The following is a 24697-nucleotide window of genomic DNA, read 5'->3' as shown; positions in this document are numbered from 1 at the left end:
TTCGTATCTTATCAATCAATTTTATGAGCCATTTGGGGAGATTGAACATGGTGGCGTGATAGGTAATAGTGGAGGTCAGCACCATTTTAACCAGCTCAAGTATTCCCGCTTTTTGTTAAGTGCCTACCTTGCCAGTTTGGTAACTTTCCTGAAAGCTTGTCAATTAGTGGTTGGAAATCAACCTTACGAAGTTTACACAAGTGCAGTGGCATGCCCAAGTATTTGCACGGGAAGTGCTTAACATTCACTGGAAACCTCTGGAGCAGCTCATCAATGTTGAGCCTATTGCACCAAATAGGGTACAACTCAGACTTCTGAAGATTAGTGTGAAGACTGATGGCTGCACCAAACAAATGCAACAACCGCTTTACAATCATCAGCTCATGTGCTTGCGGATTGATCACAAAGGTGACATCATCAGCATAAAGTGCACATTCGAAGGTCCTGGAACTTGGATGAACTGAGGAGAGCAAATGCAAATCTTTAGGTAAGTTCAAAAGTTTGTGTAGCAGTTCCATAGCGATAGCGAATAATATCAGAGAGAGCAGATCCCCTTGACGAAGCCCCCTTCTGTGTTGGCTTGGTTTGCCCAGGACACCATTAAGAAGGATCCTCGACGAACTAGAGCCTAGAGCAAGGTATATCCACTATCTCCACCGCGGCCCAAACCAAACGTGCTGCATGATCACAATCAAGTAAGGCCAAAGCACTGAGTCAAAAGCTTTACTTATATCAAGCCTGATGAAAAGGGCATGCTTTCATTTCTTATGCAAGTCTTTTATTATGCAATGCATGTGAAGGAAGCTATCATGAATGCTCCTTCCTCGAACGAAGGTGCTTTGGTAGTTGGAAACAATTTTATGCAAGTGAGGTCCTAGCCGATTGGATAAAATCTTTGAGAATACCTTTGCAAAGCTGTAAAGCAAGCTGATTGGCCTAAAATCAGACACCGATTGGAATTGTTCCTTTTTTGACAAGAGAATAGTATTTTTCAAATTTAGGAGATTAAGCCGACTGCCTCTGAGATTAGCAACTTGCTTGATCGCCTGCACTAGATCATATTTGATGATATTCCTACATGACGCATAGAAGCACCCCACAAAGCCATCCGGCCTAGGCGCCTTCTCCTTTGGAATATCCATTACCGCTTGCTTGATTTCATCCTCGGCAATGTCTACATCCAACCCAGACAGGTCAAGACTTTGCTAGCCTAGCCGACTCCAATTAATGGACAGATTATGCCGAACAAAAAGACCAAGAACTTCACTGAAGTGTCTAAAGATCTCAGCCTCTTTATCCTATTGTGTGACAGCAAACCCTTGGTCTGCGGCACTGATGTAGGATAGTCTAGATCATTGCCGCACCTTGATCTTCCAGATTGCTATTAGACACAGAGCTTTGCTTTTAAGCCAGCCATTGTTGTGAGCTCTCTAGATTCCTGAGTGACATCCATCATCTGCAGCACCTAATTAGCCAACTCCAATTGCAGCCCAATATTTTCAATATTTAGTATGTCCCATTTTTGTAGGGCCTTTGTTGTACACAAAAGCCCTCAAAGCATCCGCAGAGTAAAATGGTTTACTCAAGCATCCTACACAACGTTGTGGAAGCCCGGCTTGGCCACCCAGAAGCTTTCGAACCTGAAAGTACTACATTTTCTAGAACATGTGTTTCCATGCAGCAAAAGGGGGCAATGGTCCAACAAAGCCGAAGTGGCAGCGATAAGAGTAGTCGTGGGGAAGAGATGCTCCCATTCAGGAGAGCAAAAAACTTTGTCAATATGTGTCATAGTAGGATTTTCCTGGCCATTCGTCTAAGTAAATTTCCGGCCGTGCAAATCCAACTCTCTCCAGCAAAGCTCGTCAATGGTTTCTCTAAACCTATTCATTAGCCCTCTATTTAGCTGGGAGTTATTCTTATCAAAGGTCTTGTAAATCAAATTGAAATCTCTAGCTATTAGCCATCTCACCCCCGGTGCATCCATGAACCTAACCTTGTCTGCGTCCCCTTGCGGCCCGTACACGCCAGTAAGACTCCATTTTGGTCCGTCATCTAGAAAACTAACAACCACAGTCAAAGTGTTTTCGGTTTTCCTAGAAAAATAGTTGCATTTTTGAGTCATCTACCGCGATCAGAATCCCTCCTCTAGTCTCATATGTCGTAACATAAGAATAAAAAGTAGAGAATCTTCTGCCCAAAGACTGTGACACAAAAATGTCATCAATGTGACTCATCTTAGTCTCTTGTAGGCAAATAACATTAGCCTTTACAGCAGTGACCATATCTTGAACTACATGTCTTCTTATCTTCGCGTTTATCCCACGCACATTCCAGCATAACAGCTTAAGGTCATAGATAGTCATAGGCATGGATCAACTTCAGAACCACATACCTTAACTTAGAAGCCACAAAGGCATGCGACATAGAGACAACATCCAAACAAGGCAAACACTCGAATAGACACAACAATGGGGGAGCCACCCCTGGTGCAACCACGACCAACGTGCCAACTGTCGTGGACCAAACATCAAGAGCACAGTAGATGAACCAGAGCGGCCAAGTCCAGACCAAAAACCACAGTAGGACCATCATGCTCCAGTTCCATGAGAGAAACAACGGAGCCATGTCTAGCCTAGCAGGACTTATTAGCCTAAGAACAAAGACCCCCCACAAACAAGCACTACACATAAGACAGGACCTAACAACACTACATATGTCTAACATATCCTCCGATCTTACTGCAGGAAAACCCAATGTCACTACGTCACACTTGAGCCCTAGCCTTCTTGCCATGTCGACCTTTTGGCAGTTAGGCCATGTTGATGTCCATCGCCTTGATAAGGCTCTCAATTGCATCGATTGCGGTCGGCTTTGTGGTCGCCAGGCCGCCACACATCACCTGTATTTTAACCTAGCATTTTTTTTAGCCATGATAGAAGTTTCATAAAGCATGAATATCTGCTTTACTCAGGTCAACGCTTACTAACCTAAGCTACACCTACACTGATATGTCATGATCAAGCCTATGTGATTACATACGTTATCCCTAAGAGAGGTAGCCTTTTCTTGTCAAGTGAATCTTGTTGTCATGGTCAACTCATGGGTTGGATTGGATGGGTTCCCCCTCCATCCCAACTATCTTTTCAACAGATGGTTTCATTTTAAACTTTAAAGTAATCCTTGCACTCGTAACCTTCCTTTTTTTAGCTATCTTGCCTTCGAGATCAGCAAGAAGTCAACTCAAAGCTATGCAATGGACCATCATCATATTGGCAGGTGGCAACATAGTGGGCATCCCTGCCCAATCTCCTTGAGTGCCTCTAATAGCACCGAGTTGACATTGGTGCATAGAAATTATGGGGTTGACCTGACAATTGCTGAGCATTAGTGCTTTCCTGCAGGCTCTGCCTAACTCCAGCCTCCATGAGAGGATATGCATAAGAAAATATGAATGGTCAATACCATGATGGACTAAAGCATGAAAATGACCACAAAAGCAAGCTGTGGATGGACCATACTGATCTGTAAAGTGACATAAAGCAACCAGGATTTGCAAGTTGAGCATTAGTAGTTTACAAATAACAAAATATATCTATGATCAGGACCTTGATATCCATTTTTCACACATTTAAAGCTTAAGACTTATGATAGGCCTGTAATGTATATTCTCATGATAAGCTATGCTTATGGTTGAAATTTGAAACGGCAAAACAAGCTTGTTAACTGAATGTGGCCTTTCTTCAAAACTATTTTGTTAAATGCTATTGAGAATACAAAGCTAATCATCAAGCTCAAAGTTGTCTAATTCAACAAAGACAGAGCTAACTGCTAATTAGTACGTTTCTCATGGTTCATGCATCAACCAAAAAGCAAACAAATTGTTTGATAGAATCGACAAATTTACACTGAACAGTGTACGATGAACTAGGAGAGGAACCATGTCTATTGTTATAATTGGCAACTAAATATCTAGTTCTTCTCTCCTTCTGGGGAATTGGATTGGCATTATATTAAAGCCAAAGCAAAGCTGTGGTAACGTGGAATCCTGACCGCCCCACATGACACTCTGGTCCTTTTAAACTAAGAACAGGCGCAAAAGAGATCCAGATGCTTTCCCTCCTATGCAGCAAGCCGCATATAAATATAATCATCTGGTACTGCTCGAAATAATATAAGTGTATGTGCTGCGATGGCCAGTTGTTCAGTACATGATAAGTGTAAAGATTGGAGGGAAACATCGCAACTTTCAGATTAGTTGCTTTAATTTTGAGTGAACGAATTACAGATATTGGAGTCTTTCTGTTTATCAAGATGAGCTTTTTACATGGAGAACTTTTTATAAGTGGTTTTGAGACCCTTTTTTCACTGAAAGGGGCGAAGCGCGAACCTCAAAACATTTTACATAGAGTCAAAAACAGCTGCACGTCAAATTCAGTGATATAGACAAGTAAAACACCCTATTGATTTGGAATTGCATTTGAATTTTGTCAAGATGAAATTGATTTTGACACCATTTATGTCAAGATTCAAGGGGTAAAAAGATTTGGCAAGTAATCTCGGAAAGACTCAGATCTGTGCATGGGCATCAGAAATGTTTTCAAAAAGGGACTTATATGATTACATCACTGTAAGAGATAAAGGCAATGTAATTCTGTTGTAAAAAAAAATCATACATTCATATTTGCCGTGCAATGGTGGGAACTCCTTCATGTCATAGAACGTTTGAATGCAAACTAACAATCTCCTTATTAGAAATCGCATCTATATGTGGAGTCATTGCTAAAAACTCCACATATATAATCATGAATCTCATACTCTCTGTGTGAAATGAACTTTCATTTGTCTTAACTCATATTTAATTCCCATCTCATTTCTACTATGCTAATCTGAACAGTAACGGAAGTACAGAACACAAACCAACAACAGCTTGAGTTAAAAGAAAAAACAGCCATTCCAGTGTGCCAAAGTGGTTCTTTATTGGATGATTACATCTACAACGTAGACTACAAATGTATATACATGAAACCTTTGCATGCAGACTAGTAATACAAAGTACTGAGACCTCCTTCCTGGCAAGTGGCAATGCCATTTAAAAAACCAAGCAACCAGGGTTGATGCTAGACATGATCAAACCCAACACCGAAACCAACAAGTACCTAAGGAAGACACCACTTTGACTCTTTGAGCTGTGAAGCACAGAGCAACCAAGAACAGCTTGATCAAGAACAGGGGGAGTGGGGGACACGAAGGCATTGCATTATGAAAGGATCGCGTCCCAGTCGATCTCTAGCGACGGGTACTTGAGCAGCAGGAAGCGCTCGGATTCGTCCCATGGCGCCTCTGAGAAGTCAAGAAGCTGCATCTCCGGGACCACGACGGAGGAGCCAGTCGAAGACACGTCGCCGTCCGCCCACGACGAGCTCTCGGAGCCGGAGCAGCCCTGCTCGCTCTTGACTTCCGGGCTCGCTGAGGAGAATGAACTCGGGGCTGTTGTCGCCGTTGCCACCGCAGCGTTGCTCTGGCTCTGGTTCTGCGGCTGCATCTCCGTGCCGTGGCAGATAGCGTGGAGCTTGGCGTCGACCGCGGCGTGGAGCGGCGGGCCGAGGTGCGCGCCGCCGCGCCTGAGCTCTGGGAAGTTGAGCCTGGCGGAGTCGCCACGGAGGCGGAACGCGGCGCTGTCGTAGGCGAGCGCGGCCTCCTTGGCGGTATCGAAGGTTCCGAGCCAGAGTCGGGTGCGGTTGCGCGGCAGGCGGATCTCCGCTACCCACTTCCCCCAATGCCGCTGCCGGACGCCGCGGTACAGCTTGGACACCGGCCGCGCAGGGAGCGGCGCCGGCGCCGGCACCACGCCCTGCCGCTTCATCGGCTGCGTCACCGCAGCCAGAGCACCGCCCGCGGCGGCCGTCCGGCGCAGGTACTGGAGCTGAGACTGCACCTGAAGAATCTGCGCGGGAGTCAGGCTGCTGGCGCCAAGAAGCGAGTTCGCCGCGCTCTGCTCCACGCCGGAGCAGGGGTACGCGAACGAGATGGCCGGAGGTCCCTGCATGGGCGGAGTAAGCGCGCGCAGCAGCTCCTTGCTGTCCGGCATCTCGTACAGAGCGGCGGGGAGAGCGGTGTTGTGACCGTGCCAATCTATCGTCGTAGCCATGGATTCTTGCACCAGGAGAAACCGAAGGGAACGAGGAGATAGCAAGAGACAGAAGAGGAAAACGAACGTATCGGAAGATCTGGAGAGCAGAAACGATTCGCGAGCCGCAAAGATCGGAGTGGTCAGTCGATAAGCAAGAGCTGCCGTTGCCGGGCTCTCTTATAAGCGCGCCGGAGTAGGCGCTGGCCAACGGGACGACGCCAGGTGTCGGCGCTCGTTCCTTACCGGCACCTGTCGAGATCTTTCACGGGCGTGTCCAGGCAGGTGCCGGTAATCGGATGGGTACCTGGCGGCTGCCGATTGGCCAAGAAGCGGTCTGACCTGGTAAAGTCCCAGATCTAGTTGTCACGTGGCTGTTTCGAGTGAATGAACGTGGTCTACGCGGCAGCTTGGATGCTACGGTCTTCGAGCAGTACTGTGATCTCGTCGCCGTAATCGAGCAGATGGTTAAACAACTCTTTCTCTAGCCAATCATCTCTCAGATCATTGGATTCGAATCTGTCCATGCTAGATTACTAGGAGAGCAATATGTGTATCGTCGTGTACGAGAATACAATACTGAATAGGAGAAATTTATGACACATATTGTACTTAGATATTTTCTCCGATCATAAATAAATACATACATACATACATATATATGTCAAACTTTGATTAATAATAATTTTTAAAATATTTAATTTAAAAATATTAAAAATTATATGTGTTTTATCTTGAAAATTATTTTTATAATATTATAAATTTAATAAATACATTTTAATAAAAAATATGATTAAATATACTAGCGCATCAACCCGTGCGACTGCATAGGCTAGAAATTTGGCTTATGACTGAATTGTAGATATTTGTGTTAATAATGGTTGCATGCTAAGATATATCAACTATTTATATTTAAATATTAGAATGTAAAATATAAATGTAATTTTTGTTCATAATATTGGAATCATGTTTATTATTTGTGAATAGATCTAATTTATAATTTTATTTTATGTGTTATGCAAATTGATTTTTATTTGTTTCTTGATTTTTTTGAAATTATTATTATTTTTAATATCATCACCGTATCTCATACAAATTGATTTTTTTTGTTTCTTGATTTTTTGAAATTATTATTATTATTATTAATGTCATCACCGTATCTCATATTATTTTTTGGAAATACATTATAAATTCTTTGATATTATTTTTGTGTGATAATCCGTAATATGTTTGCGTTCTGTTGTTTTAATTTTTAATGTTTGATTATAATTGATTTGGAAAAGCGTGTGGATCGCTAACGTAACTAAGTTGGAGTTTGCTAACGTAACCTTGTTGGACAAATGATATCTACAATAAAAAGGAAGAAAAGACAATGCAAGAAGTAGTCTTGGGACTGAACTCTATGATTTGTTTTTTAATCTACTATGTTGTTTCGTTTATTTGTTGATCTATGGTTACAGTTGGTCAATCAATTAATTCGACGGTTGGATGTTTTGTTTTTTTATAGGAATTTTTAGGATTTTTTTAAAATTAACGTGGAGGCAAAAAAGAACCTCTAATTAGTAAATACTAGCGCATCAACCTGTACGACTGCACAGGCTAGAAATTTAGCTTATTGCTGAATTTTAGATATTTGTGTTAATAATGGTTGTATGCTAAGATACATTAGCTATTTATATTTATATTTAAATATTAGAATGTAAATTATAAATGCAATTTTTATTCATAATATTGAAATCATATTTATTATTTGTGAATAGATCTAATTTATAATTTTCATTTTATGTGTTATGCAAATTGATTTTTATTTTTTTCTTGATTTTTTGAAATTATTATTATTTTTAATGTTGTCACCGTATCTCATATTATTTTTTTGAAATACATTATAAATTCTTTGATATTACTTTATGTGATAATCCGTAATATGTTTGCGTTCTGTTATTTTAATTTTGTAATATTTGATTACACGTATATTTAATTGTCATATCGTAATTGATTTGAAAAAATGTGTTTATTGCTAACGTAACTAAGTTGGAGTTTGCTAACGTAACCTCGTTGGACAAAGGGTATCTATAAAAAAAAGGAAAAGATCAAAAAAGAAGTAGTCTTAGAGTTGGACTCTATGATTTGTTTTTTAATATTTTTTCTTCTTCTGATTGTTTATATATGGTTACAGTTAGTTAATCAATTAATTCGACGGTTAGATGTTTTGCTTTTTTATGAGAATTTCTAGAAATTTTCTAGAATTAATATGGGGGCACCAAAATGAGTCTCGAATTAGTAAATATAAGATAAGATACATTTATAACAAAATCTATTATAAATGACATGTATTTATAAGAAAATCTGTTCAATGTTGACGTTGGCCGCCCGAATCGCCTGATTTGATGGGGCTAGGGCCAATCGTTCATTACTGTCATGGCGATTATGTTTCTGATTGGACATTGCAAGATTTTCCCTTGTACCAGAAAATGGAGATGCAAGGGAATTAAACAGTTCAATTTTTCCATCTCTAAAAGAAGCATACACAGCGACCAACAGTGCGAGAGTTGATTCATCATTACACAGACCATTCCTCTCGTGTTCACTGTGTGCTAGCCTTTTCTTCTGGCGAGCGAGCTGGAGTGGAGTGCATCTGCGTTCGCTGCAGAAACAAAAGCGGCCGGCGGCATTCGTGTGGCCCGCGGCGATCGACGACGCGCGTGTCCTCGCCGCTGCGGGAGGAAAGGAAAAGGAAAGCGAGCAGGGGAGGGTATAAGCTGTCCGCAGCCACATGAAGAAGAAAGGCCAGACTCGGAGCAGAAAGAATATTGACGTGTCGTGTTCTCATCGGCAGAGTACCACCCGAAAGAACCAGTCGAGATCCTGGGAGTGGGCAGGGAGCTGCCTAACCACAAGATCAGTGGCTTGTGGTTAGCTTGGCTTAAAAGGTAGTAAAAGAGATTTTGTTTGCACCTTAGGGCGCGTATCGAATTTGATTTTGTGTTGTTTGATGCGAGGCTGGATAGAACAGGCATGGCAGCCTGAATAGCACCACTTACAGGACCTTCCATCAAGAGCCAAGAAAGTTGCGAGCTAGTGAAGCGATAGGATTGGCACAAGAATGTTAGTGAATGATTAAAGAAACATCTCGAAGCAAATAGCAAAAGACCACCAACTAAACCACTTCTTCGCCTCTTTTCAGGAATTAGAAATCAGAATCTAACACTTACACCACAGCCAGCAGTAGCCCCGCCAAGCAACCGTCATCTCTAAACGAAAAGAATGAACGAAAACAGAAGCAAAAAGGTGAGGGGGGCAATACTTGTCAGTTTAGTGCCTTGGTCCATCCACATAACAGTCGTATATGCAAACATCATATGGATGGGGATAGTGTTCTAAAGTGCGAGTCAAAAAATATTACATGCATATGATAATCTTTCAAAAAACTGGTGGCTGCTGTTCCTCAAGGGGAGTAAAGAAATGCACAAGGATTAGTGGCCATTACGCTGCCCCGAGGAGAAAGGTTAGGGCCTAACGCCGCAGCAACCACACTGGCAACAGGTTAATCATGCAGTGTACGAAATGATTAGGTCTTAATGCCCCATCTGGAAACATGTGACAAATTTGATGGTGAGATGCGGCTCAGCAACAGCACAAACAATGTAACTAGACAAGTCAACAGATTTTTAAAATGTAGCATGATAGACAAAAGAATTACAGGAAAAGATTGGATATGACAACAGCACAATGACTTAACCACTTTAGAGACACGAACGAGCGATTGCTCGGACGGTTGGTCGCTCGGGTGTGAACACCACCGACGAGCGTTCGAGCTGGAGCGAGGAGGGCTGGTGCTTTTCTCGTCCTTCATCAAAGGGCAGCCGCTCCCGAAGGCGGCGCCGGTGCTGACGACCGAGTGAAAAAGGCATGGCATGTGGCCTTCTTTCTTTCCCTTGTCCTGTGATCATGGTGTCGCAGCTGCGTCGCCCCTTGTTCTTCCTCCGTAGCATGCTCGTCATTAGTTTCCAAATAAAACTGTACTGTACTGTACTATAAAGTATTCTTGACTTGCACCAACAACTTAAGGCTGAGATTCTCACTCCGGTTTTTTTCGGCCAAAACAAGAGAGAAAAGAGTCGTCAGGCACAATGACAGCAGATCAGTAGTGAAGAGGAAGCAGCAGATCGATTATTGCCAGAGGTGAACCGGGGAAGGAGGCATGGCAAGATGGTTCCGCGCGCGGGCCATTGCAATGTTGCATAGATAGCCTGGCTGCCCTGGCAGACTGGAACGCAGCGGCAGCCAGTACTCCATTTGTATAGGGCCACGCCGTCCTACTAACTGTTCCCAGCACAGCTGCTCGCCGATCACTGGCGACTCACCAAGAATGAATCCATCAACGATTAAACTGTGGCCAGCAGCTAGCAGCCTACTGCTACTTAGTAGTACTCCCTGATTAACTGGCATGCCCTGAACATCACAGATCTAAAGATGCTAAACACCAGCGTTCAAGCCTCGGCTCTGCGTTGGTGCTCACCCTCTTAATGAGTATGAGAGAAGCTCCCTTGCCAATTTTTTTTTAAAAAAAGATGCCAAACACATCGGCGTTCAACCGAGTTTTGTGTTACAGGTAGAGAAACTGCTAGATGTTTAGTTCTTGCAAATCTGATGAAGACGCCAGGCCTACTTCTGCGGTTGCTGCTTCTTCCTGCCGGGGATGCATCTTCCCCTGATCCCTTGGTCGCCTTCCATCTGCTCACCGGTTGCACCAACGCCAAGCCTCGAGCTCCTGAAAATTAAACATAAGAAAACTCAATAATCATCGGCCCATTCTGCAAACGTACGATATACTAGCCATAATACTACACAGCAACAAGCTGCATGTTTCCTACAAACAGTAATCACGTGTGTAAGCTATGCATGCACAAGCTCGACATGTGTGCTGCTAGTACAGTACTAACTCCATCTTGTCAGTGTGTAGGTGTGCAGTGAGCCAGTGACTGTGTGTATATACTGCTCCGTATGTACACAGCTACACTGACACAGCCCGCCAAGTACGGCCGCCTATCTAGAGAGCCACAAGACCGAACAGTGCCCCTGGCCGGCGCATGCATGCATAGTCCACAGTCCACACTGCACGACGACGTACAGCATACAGCCAACGAGACTACTCATTCGGTACTTCGGCAGTGCAGTACGTACTGCCCGCCTTATGGACCCGTACGTAGTCACCATTCTTTGGCTAGCTTTGTTCGATCTCAGCGACGACATGCATTCGCCGGCCGTTGTTCTCTTCTTCCTTCCTTGTTTTTTTTCAGAACTGGAGGCATGCTCACTTGTTGTCCTCTATGTACAGTCACGACTAAACTCCAAGCTTCCCATTTAGTTTCAACGTGCCATGCATGCTACGTCTACGTATGTAGGAGAGAGCTCTTTAATTGGCTAAGACATGACAACACGAATGCGACCATGAACGGCAAAAACCGAGATTAAAATGCGTCAAATCATGCCATTGCAGGAAGCGACGATCGAACGGTTTCCGGTGAGGTTACCTCTCCTCGTTGTACGAGTTGGACCGTTTGAGCGACGACGCCGGTAGCGGCATGCCCCGGCAGCCGCCGCCACCCTCCAGGATGCTGCCGCTGAAGTACTCCTTCTCCTCCACCGCCAGGTGCCCGAACCGCCGGCCCAGCTCGCCGCCCGCCTCCTCCTCATCGTCCGGGCCGGCGCGGGACGAGAGCCGGCTCACCAAGCCGCAGCTCCGCCTCGGCTCCGCCCGGCACTTCCCCGAGCCGGCTGCGGCCGCCGTCGACCCGCACGCGATGAGCTGCAGAAGCATCGAGCCGGGGCGGTTCGGCTCAGGCTCTTCGGCCCGCCCACTCGGCTGCTGGGGCTCCGGCGGCTTGTCCGAGGAGGTCGAGGACGGCGGCGAGGTTTCCTCGACTGGCAGCTCCACGGGACGGCTCCGGATGGTGCGAGCCAAGACGGGCTTGTCGGGCCGAGCTGCCGCGGCTCGGCGGTGGTAACAGTGCCCCAGCTCGTCGTCGTCGGGATCTTCTGCGGCGTCGTCTCGGTATCTGTCCACGTACTGCTTGTGGGGGAGGGCCAGGGGTTTCGTCGGAGACCTGTCGGTCGCCCGGAGGTGCTGCAACCGATCTGCAAGGTTCAGAAAACGTCAGGACGAGAGGAAAAAAGCACACGAATTGAATGATTTGGCAGAGACAGGTGGCCATTGATTCAGATGACGGATGCGGTTTAAAGAAGTCTAGCGTTGGGTACGGTCGGTTCACAAGTCTTCGCGAATTACGAGGTGAGTGCAGAAAGGCCACTGAAAGGGAACGTGCACGGTGTAAGAAAGCTGCGCCTGCATGTACCAGCACCCATGGTCCAACCAGTTGACGATGAAACGAGGGAAAAAGAAAGAAAATCAGCAAGCAGGAGCAGCAGGACATGCTTGTTTTTAGGAAAGGAAGTGTAGCAGATGAACTTTGCATTGTTCCCGTGACTAAGAAAGATGCATGTTACTTTGCATTGTTCTTGACCATTTTTCAGTATGGTCAGCAGTACTGACGAGAGAGAACGGCCGGTGGGGTGAGTAGGGCGATGATGATGGTCGGTACCTGAAGAGCAGCCAGGGAAGATCTCAGAGCCCTTGAGCACGTACTCCACGCCGTCCGACGGGTAGATCACATCGTTCTCCGACAAGTCGTTCCACACGTACCCGTTCTTGTAGTTCCTTCAAAATGTACACACAGATTAACGCACAGCAACCATGTGTAAGCTCCAGGTCCAGTGTTGTAGCCCGAGAAAAGAGTAGAAATAGCAACGAGTTCGTGCGTACCTCTTGCATGACCATGCGAAGAGAGCCGCCATGCCTTTACCCCTCAGCAGCGTGAGCCTGTCCGTCACATCTTTACAAGAACAGCAACACACATACTAGATTGGTTCGAAGGAAAGACCATATACCTCAATACTAAACTTATGTGAATGTGGATTACCTTTGAGGCGGAGGGGCTGGTGTGGATGCTGCGCGAGCTCCATGAAGTGCGGGTGCTCCAGCTGCCCGTTCCTGCAGAGGTAGTAGATGATCTGCACCTTCCTCATGGGCCTCGCCGGCGCCGGCCTCACCGACGACGCGTACGCCGGTCTGCCCCGCTCCGGGCTTGCCTCCACCCTGCCCACCGGCCTCCTCCCTTCCGCTCCGGCCGCCTCCATTCCCCTCGAGGGCCTAGCTAAGCTCACCGACCAGTGACCACCCAACTCGCAGCTTTTCACAATAGTGGCGACGACTTTTTATATTGCGATTGCGACTATAGCTTGCTGCTTTGGTATTGTCTTCTGCTTGGCCCCCACAGCCACAGGGACTGCCGCTACGAGACAACGGCTTTGGAGCGAAGAATGGGAATGGAACTTGGAACGTCGGCTGGGTACCAACAGTATAAGAGCATCTTCTAGGGATTTCTAATAAGGTTATTTTTTTAAAAACGGAATTCTTTTTTACCTTCACGAATTCCTTCAAAATAAAATTGTTAAAGATAAAAAAAATAAAAAGAATAAAAACTAAATTGAAAAGTAAACTAAATGAAGAGAATATAGTTGAAGATAGTTTAATCTCATAATGCGTCTACTTATTATTTTGGCAAAAACGCTCGTCCAGTATGCAAACGCATGGTGGCTTCTAGGGGAAATAAATTCTACGCTGTGCTACATATCCTCATACAGCATCATTTAGATAGCCGTTATTTTTATTCAACATAGATCTCAAAATAGTATATCACATATAAATAAAAAAATTATTCTACACATTTATTTATTTTCGAAACGTGGAAACAGAGGAAAGAGAAGGTGAGAGAGAGAGGCAGCTAGCTTGCCTAGCTACGGCGTCACGTACTGCTGCGCATTGATCGCACCTGCCCCGCACCGTGCAGTGAGTGCATTGCTGCCGAGGGCAGGGCCCGGGCCCGGGCCCGGGCCCGGCGGACGCGATGTGGACCTCTGCTGGGGGCGCGCGGCAGGGCAGGGCAGGGCAGGGCAAGGAGGAGAAGGACCCCGCGCGCCCGTGGCCCTCCCTGCCTGCCCCTCGCCTCGTCGCCCGTTTCGCACTTGTGAGGGATTGCAGCAGCAGCTTTTGGAAACAAGCCAGCGCAGTGCGTGCGTGCGTGCCAGCTTTTGGAAACCTGCATGCTTTCGGTGAATCCTATCCTTCCTATGCGAGCCTTTCAAAACGTTGGACTTGTTTCTAGTTTCTACTCCCTCTTGTGCTTTTGGAGTAGTAATCTAAAGTCAGGTCGAGACAGTTTATTTTTGCGAGTAATCAGGTCGAGACAGTTCTGTTAGAATCCAAACGCCCTATATTCCTCCAGAACGAGGATCACATGACTCACGCGTCAGCGAAGAAGTCGTCAGCGATCCGGATCCATTCCTCCATCGGTGACAGGCCCTGTTTCGCTCTGAATCACGGGCTAGTTCCCATCGCTCCAGGTCAATGCTAGCTCTGATAAGACGAACTCAAAAGGGGGCAAAGAAACAGCAACCTAGATCGGCTGAATTTATGAAGATGTCCGCCACTGGCCATAATTCATCAATGATCCAATGGCCCATCAAGACCAAATAGTACTTCCATCGTCCCCTGCATGCAACGCTGCAACACGCAATAAACAGTGCTATACTATTGAACAAGTGATTAAAGTCTACCACTCCTCATCTTGTAAAGACATATGCTCCGATTTATTTCTTTGCCCTACGACAAGGTGGAATGACACTGCAGTGGAATTATACTTTATCAATATTTCACCAGGCATGCATTGAAGAAAATTTGTTCTTTGTGTGTTTGCATGGCTTGATGCTGCTATGGCTATGGTTACCAGGAGTAGTAAATTGATGCACCTCTTCGCTAGACTAATTGAAAATCCCATGACCAGCTAGCAGCCGCCCTAACAAATTTACGTGAGGCCTCTCTGCCTTGAAGCAACTGCCACGCCTCAAGGAAAGAAAAAAAAAAGAATTGAAAAATCTGGCATCCATTCAGGTAAGGACATATTCACGCTAGTCTATACATCGGTTAAATTTTTGTTTCCTAATGATTTGTCATATTTAATAGTCTATATGACACTCTCTAGTCTAATAAATGGGACAATTGCATCTTTAGCAGACCATTTGGGGACACCCGATTATTTTTATTTCGAGTCCAGCATTTCTTCTGTTCTTGATATTAAATTCATGCGAGTGAATATATGAAAGTTACATCGCAAGGCATTACATGCCCGTTCTGATGTAAAACTATACTGCTAATTTAATTATCGGCAATAAATTCTCTGAGGATTCTGCTACTCTGCAGCATTGAGGCTCTGTTTCGTTGGGAGCAGAAATATGGAACTGTCGTGTAGCGTTTGTTTGTGTGTAAAGACGCTAAAGCTATACTACCATATGAACTTTACCAGTTTTGCTTTGATGCTATATCGTAGCTCTTTATTCATTGTTGCATCTTTTTGTGATACTTAGTTCCCATCAACATAGATCTTGCTTAGATAATGCCATGCAACATTCTATGAAACAAAAAGTGGCTGCATTTCAGCACCAAAAGCGTGACGAAACACACTTGCATAGCAGAGCACAGGCCAGCCAGGGTTGGACATGGACAAGAAGGAAATCAGTGTCCGGTGCATCAATAATGTTAAGTGCATAGCTGCAGTCCACAAAGAAAGGAACAGCTCGCAAGAGTGTAAGCAGATTTGCCTATTTGCCTTTGCCTAAGTGGGCGCAGCTCTAGTTTCTGATGGCTTAAAAAAAGCTCTAGTTTCTGATACAGAACAGCAGGAAGGCATAGTACTGAGGATAGAGTGGACAACAACCAGTACAACCGCATTGATTACATTGCCATTCTGTGACCCCATACGCTGGTTGGAGTTTATTTAGGTCACAAAAGCCCGTAAAATCCCTGGCAAAAACTGAGCCAGAGCAAAAATATCTTTGTTGTCATTGAGAAATCATGGCTCAACTAAATGTTCAGGAAACATTTTGGAGTAGAAGGTGCCGTGAATGATTCTCTTAGCTTGTCTTGAGATGAGCCAGATTATTCTTTGTTCCTGTTGTGGTCTAGATAAAACACATCATGATCTGAAGATCCTAAAGGTTTCAGAAGCATGAACTGGCAACCAGGAAATGATAAGTCTGAAGTGGCTTCAACGCCGAAACATCTCTTGGAATCAAGCCTTTGGACGTTGCACCCCACGCAACAACCATCACTAGCCCGGTACAACAAACAAATACTCGTACTGCATGACGGAAGGAACAGAACCCTACAAAGGAAAAGGTAGCTACTTCAACTGTCCTAGAAACGCCTTTTCCGCTGCAACCATGCCAATGCATGCTACACTACACTTGCATAGGCTGTGGAAACGGTTCAGAAAAGGCTGACGCAGGCCACACGGGCCAGAAGAAGAAACCAAGCCAGGACGGCAGCAATGGCCAGAGAGGCAGAGACACGAGAAGCCAAGATTATCGCACATAAAAAGAGAGTTGCACGCAGTAATGGCTGTATGGGTGGCACAGCTCCTGCCAGAGCAAAGGCCAGATGAGGTCTTCACTTTGGCATCCATTGCCATGGCCCATGGCCCTAACCAGAGAGCTCTCAGGGCAAAAAGCCTACTCGACTCATCCATCCTGTGCCTTTGGATCCCGTGCTTCTGTGCCTGCAACTTCGACAGCCCCATGGAGGCACGCGGTAAAGTAAATGTCGGGGCCTCAGCCTCCCTCCCCACATGCGCAACGAGTCACGGAGATGACAGAAACTGCAGCCACCGCGGCCGGCCTTGTTGCTGACTGGCTTCTGCGATGTGCCGACGCATGAACAGAGCATCGAGGCAACGTTGTGCTGTACGCAGCTAGGCTGGCGTAGGGGGGGGGGGGGGGGCAGAGGCACGTCAGTTCTTGCACAGCACAGTGCCCTTTACATCGATGCAGATTCTTGTAGCCTGTAGAGACGAACTGTGCTGGCTTTGGTATGTTTTGGCGAAGCGGTGACAGGTACTACTGACGTACCATTGCTTTTGTCCCAGTCCGTACCAGCAGTAAACATGTAGGTTCAGATCAGCACCGAAGGTCACGACCTGATTGGTACTCACTAGTCGCTAGAGCTGGCGTCTAATTGGTACTCACTAGTCGCTGGAGCTGGCGTCAATTAAGGTTAGGTCATCTCTAACTATTTTTTCTTTATTTCGTTTTTATCTGATTTTATTTCTTATTTTTTTATTTTTTTATCTCTAACAGTTTTTTTTCAAAATGATTTGAGAATGAAAAGAAGAAAAAATCGTAGGTATAAGAAGTGATCTTAGGAATCCTCTTTTGAAGAGAACTATAAAAAAAACTATTAAAATGCTGAAATAAATAAAAATCCTCTCACAAGAATATAGGATTCCAAAAGGCTACCGTGATGGAGAAGGCGTCGTTGTGCGCAGGGAACGAGAGGAGTGAGCGGAGGGGACGACGGAAATGGATCAGGGACGGTTGCAAGGTTACAGATTTTTTATTGTGATGTGGGATCCATCTTAAGACCTTGTTGTATCTATATACTCACTCCAGTCACAACTCACAAAAGAATGTTGCACACTACAATGTACTCACTTCAGTCACCAACACACTCCTTTTGATCACGAAGTAGTACAAAATATAGTAAAGTTGTAATATTTTAAAACTATTTTTCGAGACAAATCTGACTATACCATTTCTTAAAGTTGAATCAAAATATTAAAACTATATTAAATCATTGATGGGCAAAGTTTAAAACACAACACTTTTTTATGACTCGAGTACATTGTACCATATGCAATAACTAATATCCGCTAACGACAAAGGACCCACCCTTACTACCTAGGCGAATAGTATACCTTGCTCTTGCTCTTATCTAGCATGCAAGTATTACCTTATTGATAATCCATACTTTCTCGAATGAAATGGACTCCATGTTCGGCATCACTACAGAAAGAAAAACCAGAGGCAGAAACGCAATATCAAACATGTACATGTTACATCAACGTACGAGCATAGTTCGCAGTTGAGAAGAGAGAAAAGAAGTCAGTTTGATATGTCCAATTATTAACCAGCCAAATTTCAACACCACAACAAATACAGAGAAGGTGTTTCAAGAGTAGGTCCCCGATAGAAAATTGATGGTACCCAGGTTTAAAAGCCTTATTCATGTCCTCATGACATGATGACATTCTCAAAGTGCTGCAACAAACCCTTTACCAAACTTCAGGACGCAGCTCACCGGTAGCCGGAGGCATCCATTTCCCAGAATTGTACACGTTTTCACCAACCTTCCATCCTGGAACATCTTTCATGATCCTCGCCTCCTCTTCAAGATACTTCTTCCACTCTTTGACAAATCTATAGTATCATGGACCTTATGTGTTATGAAATGCCAGGGAAATAATAAGGGTGATGATATAACAGACATCATTGAGTAGTACCTTTCATCCTCTTCAGCTTGGAGCATAGGTAGTATAGCACTACGAGCAGCAATTTTCTCTTCTTTGAGCGCACTACATATAGAATTTCACCTCATAAGGCCAAGAATGATGAGCTAAAGAGTAACAAGGATGCAAAAAAATCATATGAATTAATAAGTAGTAATAAGCATTTACTACCCGTGAAAGCTAAAACAAAAATGTAAGATCGATGTGAAGATCAGATAACCAACAAGCACTGAAAAGCAACAAGGCATGACATTACGAGAAAAGACATAAGCATAAGTGAGAAAGCACTATGCATGCTCAAGTTCAACAGTAAATGCAGAGAAAAGGAATAAGATAACAGGAGGGTGCACTAGGGAGTATCACTTGTGTGTTCTTAAAGTCTGTCTACTAACAAAAACTGAAGAATTAGGTAAAAGAGGATGATTGGCATGGAATTGCCGCATTGATTACAAATCTATTTTCCCAATTGCTCTTAGCAGCCACAAGTTGTAATATGAATTTTCAATTAGAAGCCTTCGAGATAAATCAATCAAAGAGGCAGGCCTACAAAACTAGTTATCATTGCCTCTGTAACCAAATTTGTGTGTAGCTGTGCTGGTGGCAACTAAAATTTATGGTCACTCGTACTACCCTTCAACAAAAACTCTCATGAAGTTAACTATATAGCGAGAATGTGATCCATCAATGTCTGCAAAACTGGTGAAATGGTTTTCAAGTAGTATCTGAACTACAAATACACAGAAGAAAAAACATAACAAGAGGGTGCACTAGGTAGTAGCACTTGTATGCTTTTAAAGTATGTCCATTAACAGAAACTGAAGATATAGGTAAAACAAATCATTCCCTTAGCAACCACGAGTTGTAACGTGAATTGTCAATTAGAGGTCTTGATATCAATCAATAAATGAAAGGCCTACACAACAAGGTAACCATTGGCACTGTAACGGAATTCGAGTGTAACTAAGCTGGTTGCAACTAAAATTTATTTTCGGTCTAAAACAAACTAAAATCTATACATACTATCCAATATCAGACAAAAGTTCTCAGAGAAAAGATCCATCAATTATGAAACAATTAGTTGGTTTTCAGGAAGTAGCCAAACTAAAGGAATCAGCATAAATATGTCAACAATCAATATTGAAACCATCATTCTCATTAGGCAATTAACATCCACTGCTGCTGTGATGCACCTACAGGATTTCAGTAGACGATATCCGAGACAATCTGGATATAATTGAGTAACTAACTAAGAGATAGGCACGTGCATAGGCACTCCAACACATGTTTCTGACTCTCTGGTGCATCATGCATCATATAAGATACGCGGCAACATTGACCATTTTTCTGCTGTTAATATACGCATAAAATGTGCAGCAAGAAGCTGCATTGCTCACTAAAGCACGTTTTTCGTAACTCGCTGCACACATGTGAACGACTGGTCTTAGGTTGGCTACCCGGCTATTTATTTGATGACAGACAGTTGAGTACTAAATTCAGGTTTCTCAGAAATTACATTATTCGAGGAAGGCTCTGCAGTATGTCGAATAGTGTACATGTTACAGCTATCAATACTATATCCTAACGGTGGCGGAATCGGCACCCTCTCAGGTCCCTGTTACTGTAGCAATAGGCCATGTATATGTATATATGTATATACGTATAGGTGTATATGTATATGTATATGTATGTACATACATATATATATATATGTAATTTTCTTTTTTGAGAAATTCTAGAAAAATGTCGAAATGAATATTAGTTACATTAATAAATCGGCTGAAAAAAATCTAAAATGCAAAGAGAAATATCTAAAACTAAAAAAATACGAAACAAATTTTTTTAGGTTAGTATTACTTTCACCTACATGCAGTATTACCTGTACACGGACACGAGTGTCGGAATCCAACTCGGACTTGAGTATCCGATTTAGCAAAGAAAATTTGGACACGCGAAATATAACTCGGAATCTGACACGAGTGTCTGAATCCGACTTGGATTTGGGGTGTCAGATTCGACAAATAAATTTAGACACGGGTGTCCAAGTAACATTGCCTACGTATTAAAACTATGTGCATGCATAAAAGTACTATTATTTTCTCTATAATTAATTTAATATGTTTAACATTAATAATTTTATAAATAAATATTGAAATGTACAAAATTTATGAACTTAATTTTTTTAGTCTTTTTTTTTGTCGTGTTCTATACAGTAAAATAAAAACGGGCGCGACATAGACACGCCAATCAGACTAGTTGCATTTTACAGAGTAGTTGCATTTTAATGTGAGGCATCCATTTGTATATGAATCATCAATCAAGATCCATTCACAAGACTATTTCATATTACCACCTACTGCAACAAGTCATTTAGACCGTAAGAGCCGCAACGAAACAGGCAAGCCAGGCCAATGGACGGCTGGCCGCGCACTTACCGGCGGACCTTGTTCCCCTGGCCGACCTGGTACATGCCCCATGCGAAGGCGCCGAAGGCGGTGAGGAAGATGGCGGTGGCGCTGGGCCCCGAGGTGGGGATACGGCGCGCGTAGCGCACGGGCGCGAACCCGCCCGGCGGCGGCCCGTCCTGCACTACGGGCATCTCCTTGACGCTCGCCATCCCCGGCTTGTTCCGCACCATGGCCTCCGTCATCTACGCTCCCCGATCCGGGTGCCGGGCCGCCTGGCTGCAGATCTGGAGAACACCGGGGAAATCGAGCGATAGGGTTAGTGAGGATGGGGGAGGAGACGATGCTGTGAATTTGGTTCGGTTGGAGTCGCGAATCGCCTCACCCCTGTGACTGTGAGAGAGTGAGTCGTCAATTCAGTGGTCTTCAGGGTCTCTTTCCAAAAAGAGGAAGTGGGCCTAGATTGGAGGCCCTTTAGAGGCCTGTCTTGTAATTGGCTAACGTCTTACTGGACTCCAAGACTTCGCTTTGCAAATTCCTCTCCGGATGAACTTTATTATTTTTAATTTTTTTAAATCAAAATTTGCAAATGTATGTGTCTGTTTTTTTTTAAATCAAATCTAGACTGCTAATTTAAAAATAAGAAATATTGTCTTCTAATACTCTCAAAATTCAAAACACTAGCGAAATCGTAATAAAAAAATATAAAAAATTATGTGGTACAGATGATGCTATCATCTAGATCTCTAAAAATTATTGCACAAATTTTTTTTGTTTCTCATTGCATAAGTAATGGTTTCAGTTGAATTTTTTTGAAGAGCTAGGTATAGCATTCTCTATACTACAGTTTTTTTTTGAATTTTTTATAATTATTTTGATAGTGTTTTGAATTTAGAGTACTGTAACACAATATTTTTTTATATTTAAACTTATCGTCCATTGGAAGAGTAACAAGAATCTAGATTTGTAAATTTTTAAAATAGATATATATATTTGCATTTTTTTATTTAAAAGTTATAAAAATAAAAAATCCCACTCCAAATCATCATCCTGTATCGAACTCAAGTATTCAGAATCTGCAAGAGGTGTGTGTTCCTTTTCGTGCACTCGTGGCCTCATCACGTTGGCACGTTGCCTGTCTGTGCGTGGTTAGACGTCGCGGCATTAGCTCCGTTCGCAAACAGACTGACATGACCTCCTCCTGCTCCTCGTCCATGGCTCAATCGACTTGGACACGGTGCTTGTATTATTTTTACACGCACCGTGCCGGTCCAGACGAGCGAATACTATTACTCGCTACTGGAGTAGTAGTTAAGAGGTCACGGCTCGAGATTCGCGACTCGCGGACGCGCCTGGGGCAGCCACGGCGGCTGTCGGTGAGCGCCGGCGACGTACGCGTCCTAACGCCCTGAGTGAGGTAGCGTGCATCGGTGCATGCACAAGCACGGCGTCATTCTTCGGCGTGAACACAACGTGTCGTGTCGTGCCGTGTGACCTCGCGGGCGTCCCCGGCGAGGCGGAACGGAGGCGTTCTTGACGACCACTGGCTGTGGTTGGTAAAACTCTTCCTTTCAAATTTTATGTGGAGAGTAATTTTTTAAAAATGATAGGAAGTAATTTTTTGAAAATGATTATATGGTTGGAAATAATTCTCTATTACAATAAACTATATACAAGAAATGATTCTATGCGAGAAATAAATCAAGTAAAGCTGCTTTTTTTCTTTCAGTTTTTCAACTTTTAATTTATTTCAGATAATTACTCACACAGATTACATTTAAAAAGCTAAAAATTGAAAGCTACTATTTAACAAAACTATTTCTAATTTTAATCGAAAAACTGCTTTAAAGCTCTGGCAAATAGGCTCTGAAGGGAACATCGACCTCCCACTTGCGCTAGGTAAATGAAACGCGGCGCCCTGCCGTGGTCGGTCTCCTTGGCGACGGCACGTCATGCCTCGTCGCCTCGTTGTCTCGGCCTCGCGCGCGGCACACGGCCGGGATCTCGGCGGCGCTGATCCCTTCGTGCCGCGCCACCAGCTCCTCGTCGCAACCAATCACGTCCTCCTGCCGACTCGGCAGCTCATGCGTGGTCGTAGCAGTTGTAACTGAAAGGAGCAGGAGAGCCGAAGGAAACCTGCAAATGCAAAAGAAGAGCGCACTCTACGCCTCTAACCGTAAGCGATCGAGCGAAACTACGAGCGGTGTAGCCATAATTTTCATGTTGATATTTGGAACAGTGGAAACCGCATACATACGATTAGAGTCAGTTGTTTAAGGCTGATCAGCATTGGCTAAGGTTTAGGCTGATTAAGGACGCATGTGAGGACCTACCGTTAGACTGATTAAGGACGCATGCGAGGACCTACCGACCGAGCATGAGGAACATTGGGACGAATCTCTGAAGGTGACTGTAAAAAAAGTCTGTTGAAAAGGACGCACACAAGAAACTAGCTGAAAACTCTCACTCCTAGCTATGCTCGGATCTTGAGCCGAGAGTGACACCGACAGCATGTGGCACACAGCACATGACTTTTTGCCAGTGCTCACGGCATGACCTCACGAGGAGGAGCACACTGCTAGCTAGGCAGCTAACCATCGATTAGATACTTGCATTGCATTCTGACTGTCCTTAGTGGTTAGGAAATAAAACAAGAAAAAAGACAAGACTTGTGCTCAAGCTTGGAGCAAGGAAACACACACAAGAAAACGCCAAAAGGTGTCGTTCGTGAAGACAAACTAGTTGGAATCTTCTGCCGTTGAGCTCAAGCCAGTAATAGTGCGATGTCTTCCGGTTGGATGAAATCGAGAGAATCTATTAGCTGTTGTCCACCGACAAAACACAGAAGGAACCGTGAAAAATCAGGGGCACCAATTTAAGAAAACTTCAGTTTAATTATATTTGAAGATCGATTTTCAGAGAGCTTTTCGTGTATGTATTTTTTGACCATTTGTTTCCTTGTCTTCGTCAAGGATGGTACAGATCATTCAGAAGCTTCCGGCGCGTATGTTTTTCTCTCAAGATTCGTGGAAAGAACTGCATCATACTATATATAAAAGTGCATTCGGAGAGTAATCTAATCTTGTGTGAGAGCATTCCGTTCTCGCTTTTGTTATCTGCTTGTCCGTTCTGAGCCGACCAACAGACGCTCCTACTGCTTCAGTAAACTGCACCGTATCAGACGAACAGGTGAAGAAACTGTACGTCCTAATAGCAGACAAGAAAGATGCCCCTGCAAGTTGCAACCACGGATGAAGCGGCTGTTGCCGCACGTTCGGTGCTAGGGATTTTCATTTTCACAAAAGAACGCACTTGCCGCATGAAAAAGGCAACGGTGCATAGACTTCAGCCCCAGATCCGAGTTAGTCAAGAACGAAACAATTAACTTTTGGCCCGTAAGTGCGTAGCATCATCACATGGGCAGGTGATCAAAGTAAAATGTGCATCTTCCACGAGAAGAAATTCTTGCGAGTTGCAACAAAACAGCGATCCCATTGGCCGTCAGTGGAGGAGGAATGGAGGTTCTGTCACTTCCAATGGAAGAACAATCAGTGGTTGCTGGCAGTGGAGAGGATATGATCTTGCCGAGAGAACAACACGTTGGAATGGACTCGGCGATCATATCCTTACTACGCATTCTGTACCGCACGCCTTGCCGCCGAATCTTTTTGGTTATCCGTCTTGCGCCAGTATCATCGAGCGTCAAGCTC

The 24697-nt window shown here is 44.2% G+C and overlaps 3 protein-coding genes across 3 annotated transcripts; all 3 read right to left on the bottom strand.

Annotated features, from left to right (window-relative positions):
- Positions 1 to 4957: 4957 nt before the first annotated feature.
- Positions 4958 to 6268, bottom strand: LOC133916745 (ethylene-responsive transcription factor ERF060-like). The gene has a single exon (XM_062360562.1). The coding sequence runs from the start codon at positions 6146 to 6148 to the stop codon at positions 5258 to 5260; it is 891 nt and encodes a 296-aa protein (XP_062216546.1). The 5' UTR covers positions 6149 to 6268; the 3' UTR covers positions 4958 to 5257.
- Positions 6269 to 10565: 4297 nt separating this feature from the next.
- LOC133916744 (protein SOSEKI 2-like) lies at positions 10566 to 13364 on the bottom strand. The gene is made up of 5 exons (XM_062360561.1): positions 13108 to 13364; positions 12951 to 13020; positions 12730 to 12845; positions 11662 to 12265; positions 10566 to 10898 (listed from the first exon to the last, which is right to left on the bottom strand). The coding sequence occupies exons 1-5, from the start codon at positions 13322 to 13324 to the stop codon at positions 10793 to 10795; spliced, it is 1113 nt and encodes a 370-aa protein (XP_062216545.1). The 5' UTR covers positions 13325 to 13364; the 3' UTR covers positions 10566 to 10792.
- A 4742-nt stretch (positions 13365 to 18106) lies between these two features.
- LOC133916743 (NADH dehydrogenase [ubiquinone] 1 alpha subcomplex subunit 13-B) lies at positions 18107 to 21381 on the bottom strand. The gene is made up of 3 exons (XM_062360560.1): positions 21018 to 21381; positions 18580 to 18651; positions 18107 to 18496 (listed from the first exon to the last, which is right to left on the bottom strand). The coding sequence occupies exons 1-3, from the start codon at positions 21230 to 21232 to the stop codon at positions 18352 to 18354; spliced, it is 432 nt and encodes a 143-aa protein (XP_062216544.1). The 5' UTR covers positions 21233 to 21381; the 3' UTR covers positions 18107 to 18351.
- Positions 21382 to 24697: the final 3316 nt, after the last annotated feature.

This window comes from Phragmites australis, chromosome 4 (genome assembly GCF_958298935.1).
Source record: "Phragmites australis chromosome 4, lpPhrAust1.1, whole genome shotgun sequence".
Classification (NCBI taxonomy): domain Eukaryota; kingdom Viridiplantae; phylum Streptophyta; class Magnoliopsida; order Poales; family Poaceae; genus Phragmites; species Phragmites australis.
This window is presented reverse-complemented; position numbering and strand designations above follow the sequence as displayed.

Excerpts from the sequence above, each read along its gene's own strand:
- LOC133916745 (XM_062360562.1), bottom strand. The coding sequence starts at position 6,148 with ATGGCTACGACGATAGATTGGCACGGTCACAACACCGCTCTCCCCGCC.
- LOC133916744 (XM_062360561.1), bottom strand. The coding sequence starts at position 13,324 with ATGGAGGCGGCCGGAGCGGAAGGGAGGAGGCCGGTGGGCAGGGTGGAG. Across the intron at positions 13,021-13,107 it reads CCAGCCCCTCCGCCTCAAAG|ATGTGACGGACAGGCTCACG; the intron begins GTAATCCACATT and ends GTTCTTGTAAAG. Across the intron at positions 10,899-11,661 it reads AACTCGTACAACGAGGAGAG|GAGCTCGAGGCTTGGCGTTG; the intron begins GTAACCTCACCG and ends TTTAATTTTCAG.
- LOC133916743 (XM_062360560.1), bottom strand. The coding sequence starts at position 21,232 with ATGACGGAGGCCATGGTGCGGAACAAGCCGGGGATGGCGAGCGTCAAG. Across the intron at positions 18,652-21,017 it reads CAGGGGAACAAGGTCCGCCG|TGCGCTCAAAGAAGAGAAAA; the intron begins GTAAGTGCGCGG and ends TTCTATATGTAG. Across the intron at positions 18,497-18,579 it reads CAAGCTGAAGAGGATGAAAG|ATTTGTCAAAGAGTGGAAGA; the intron begins GTACTACTCAAT and ends ATGATACTATAG.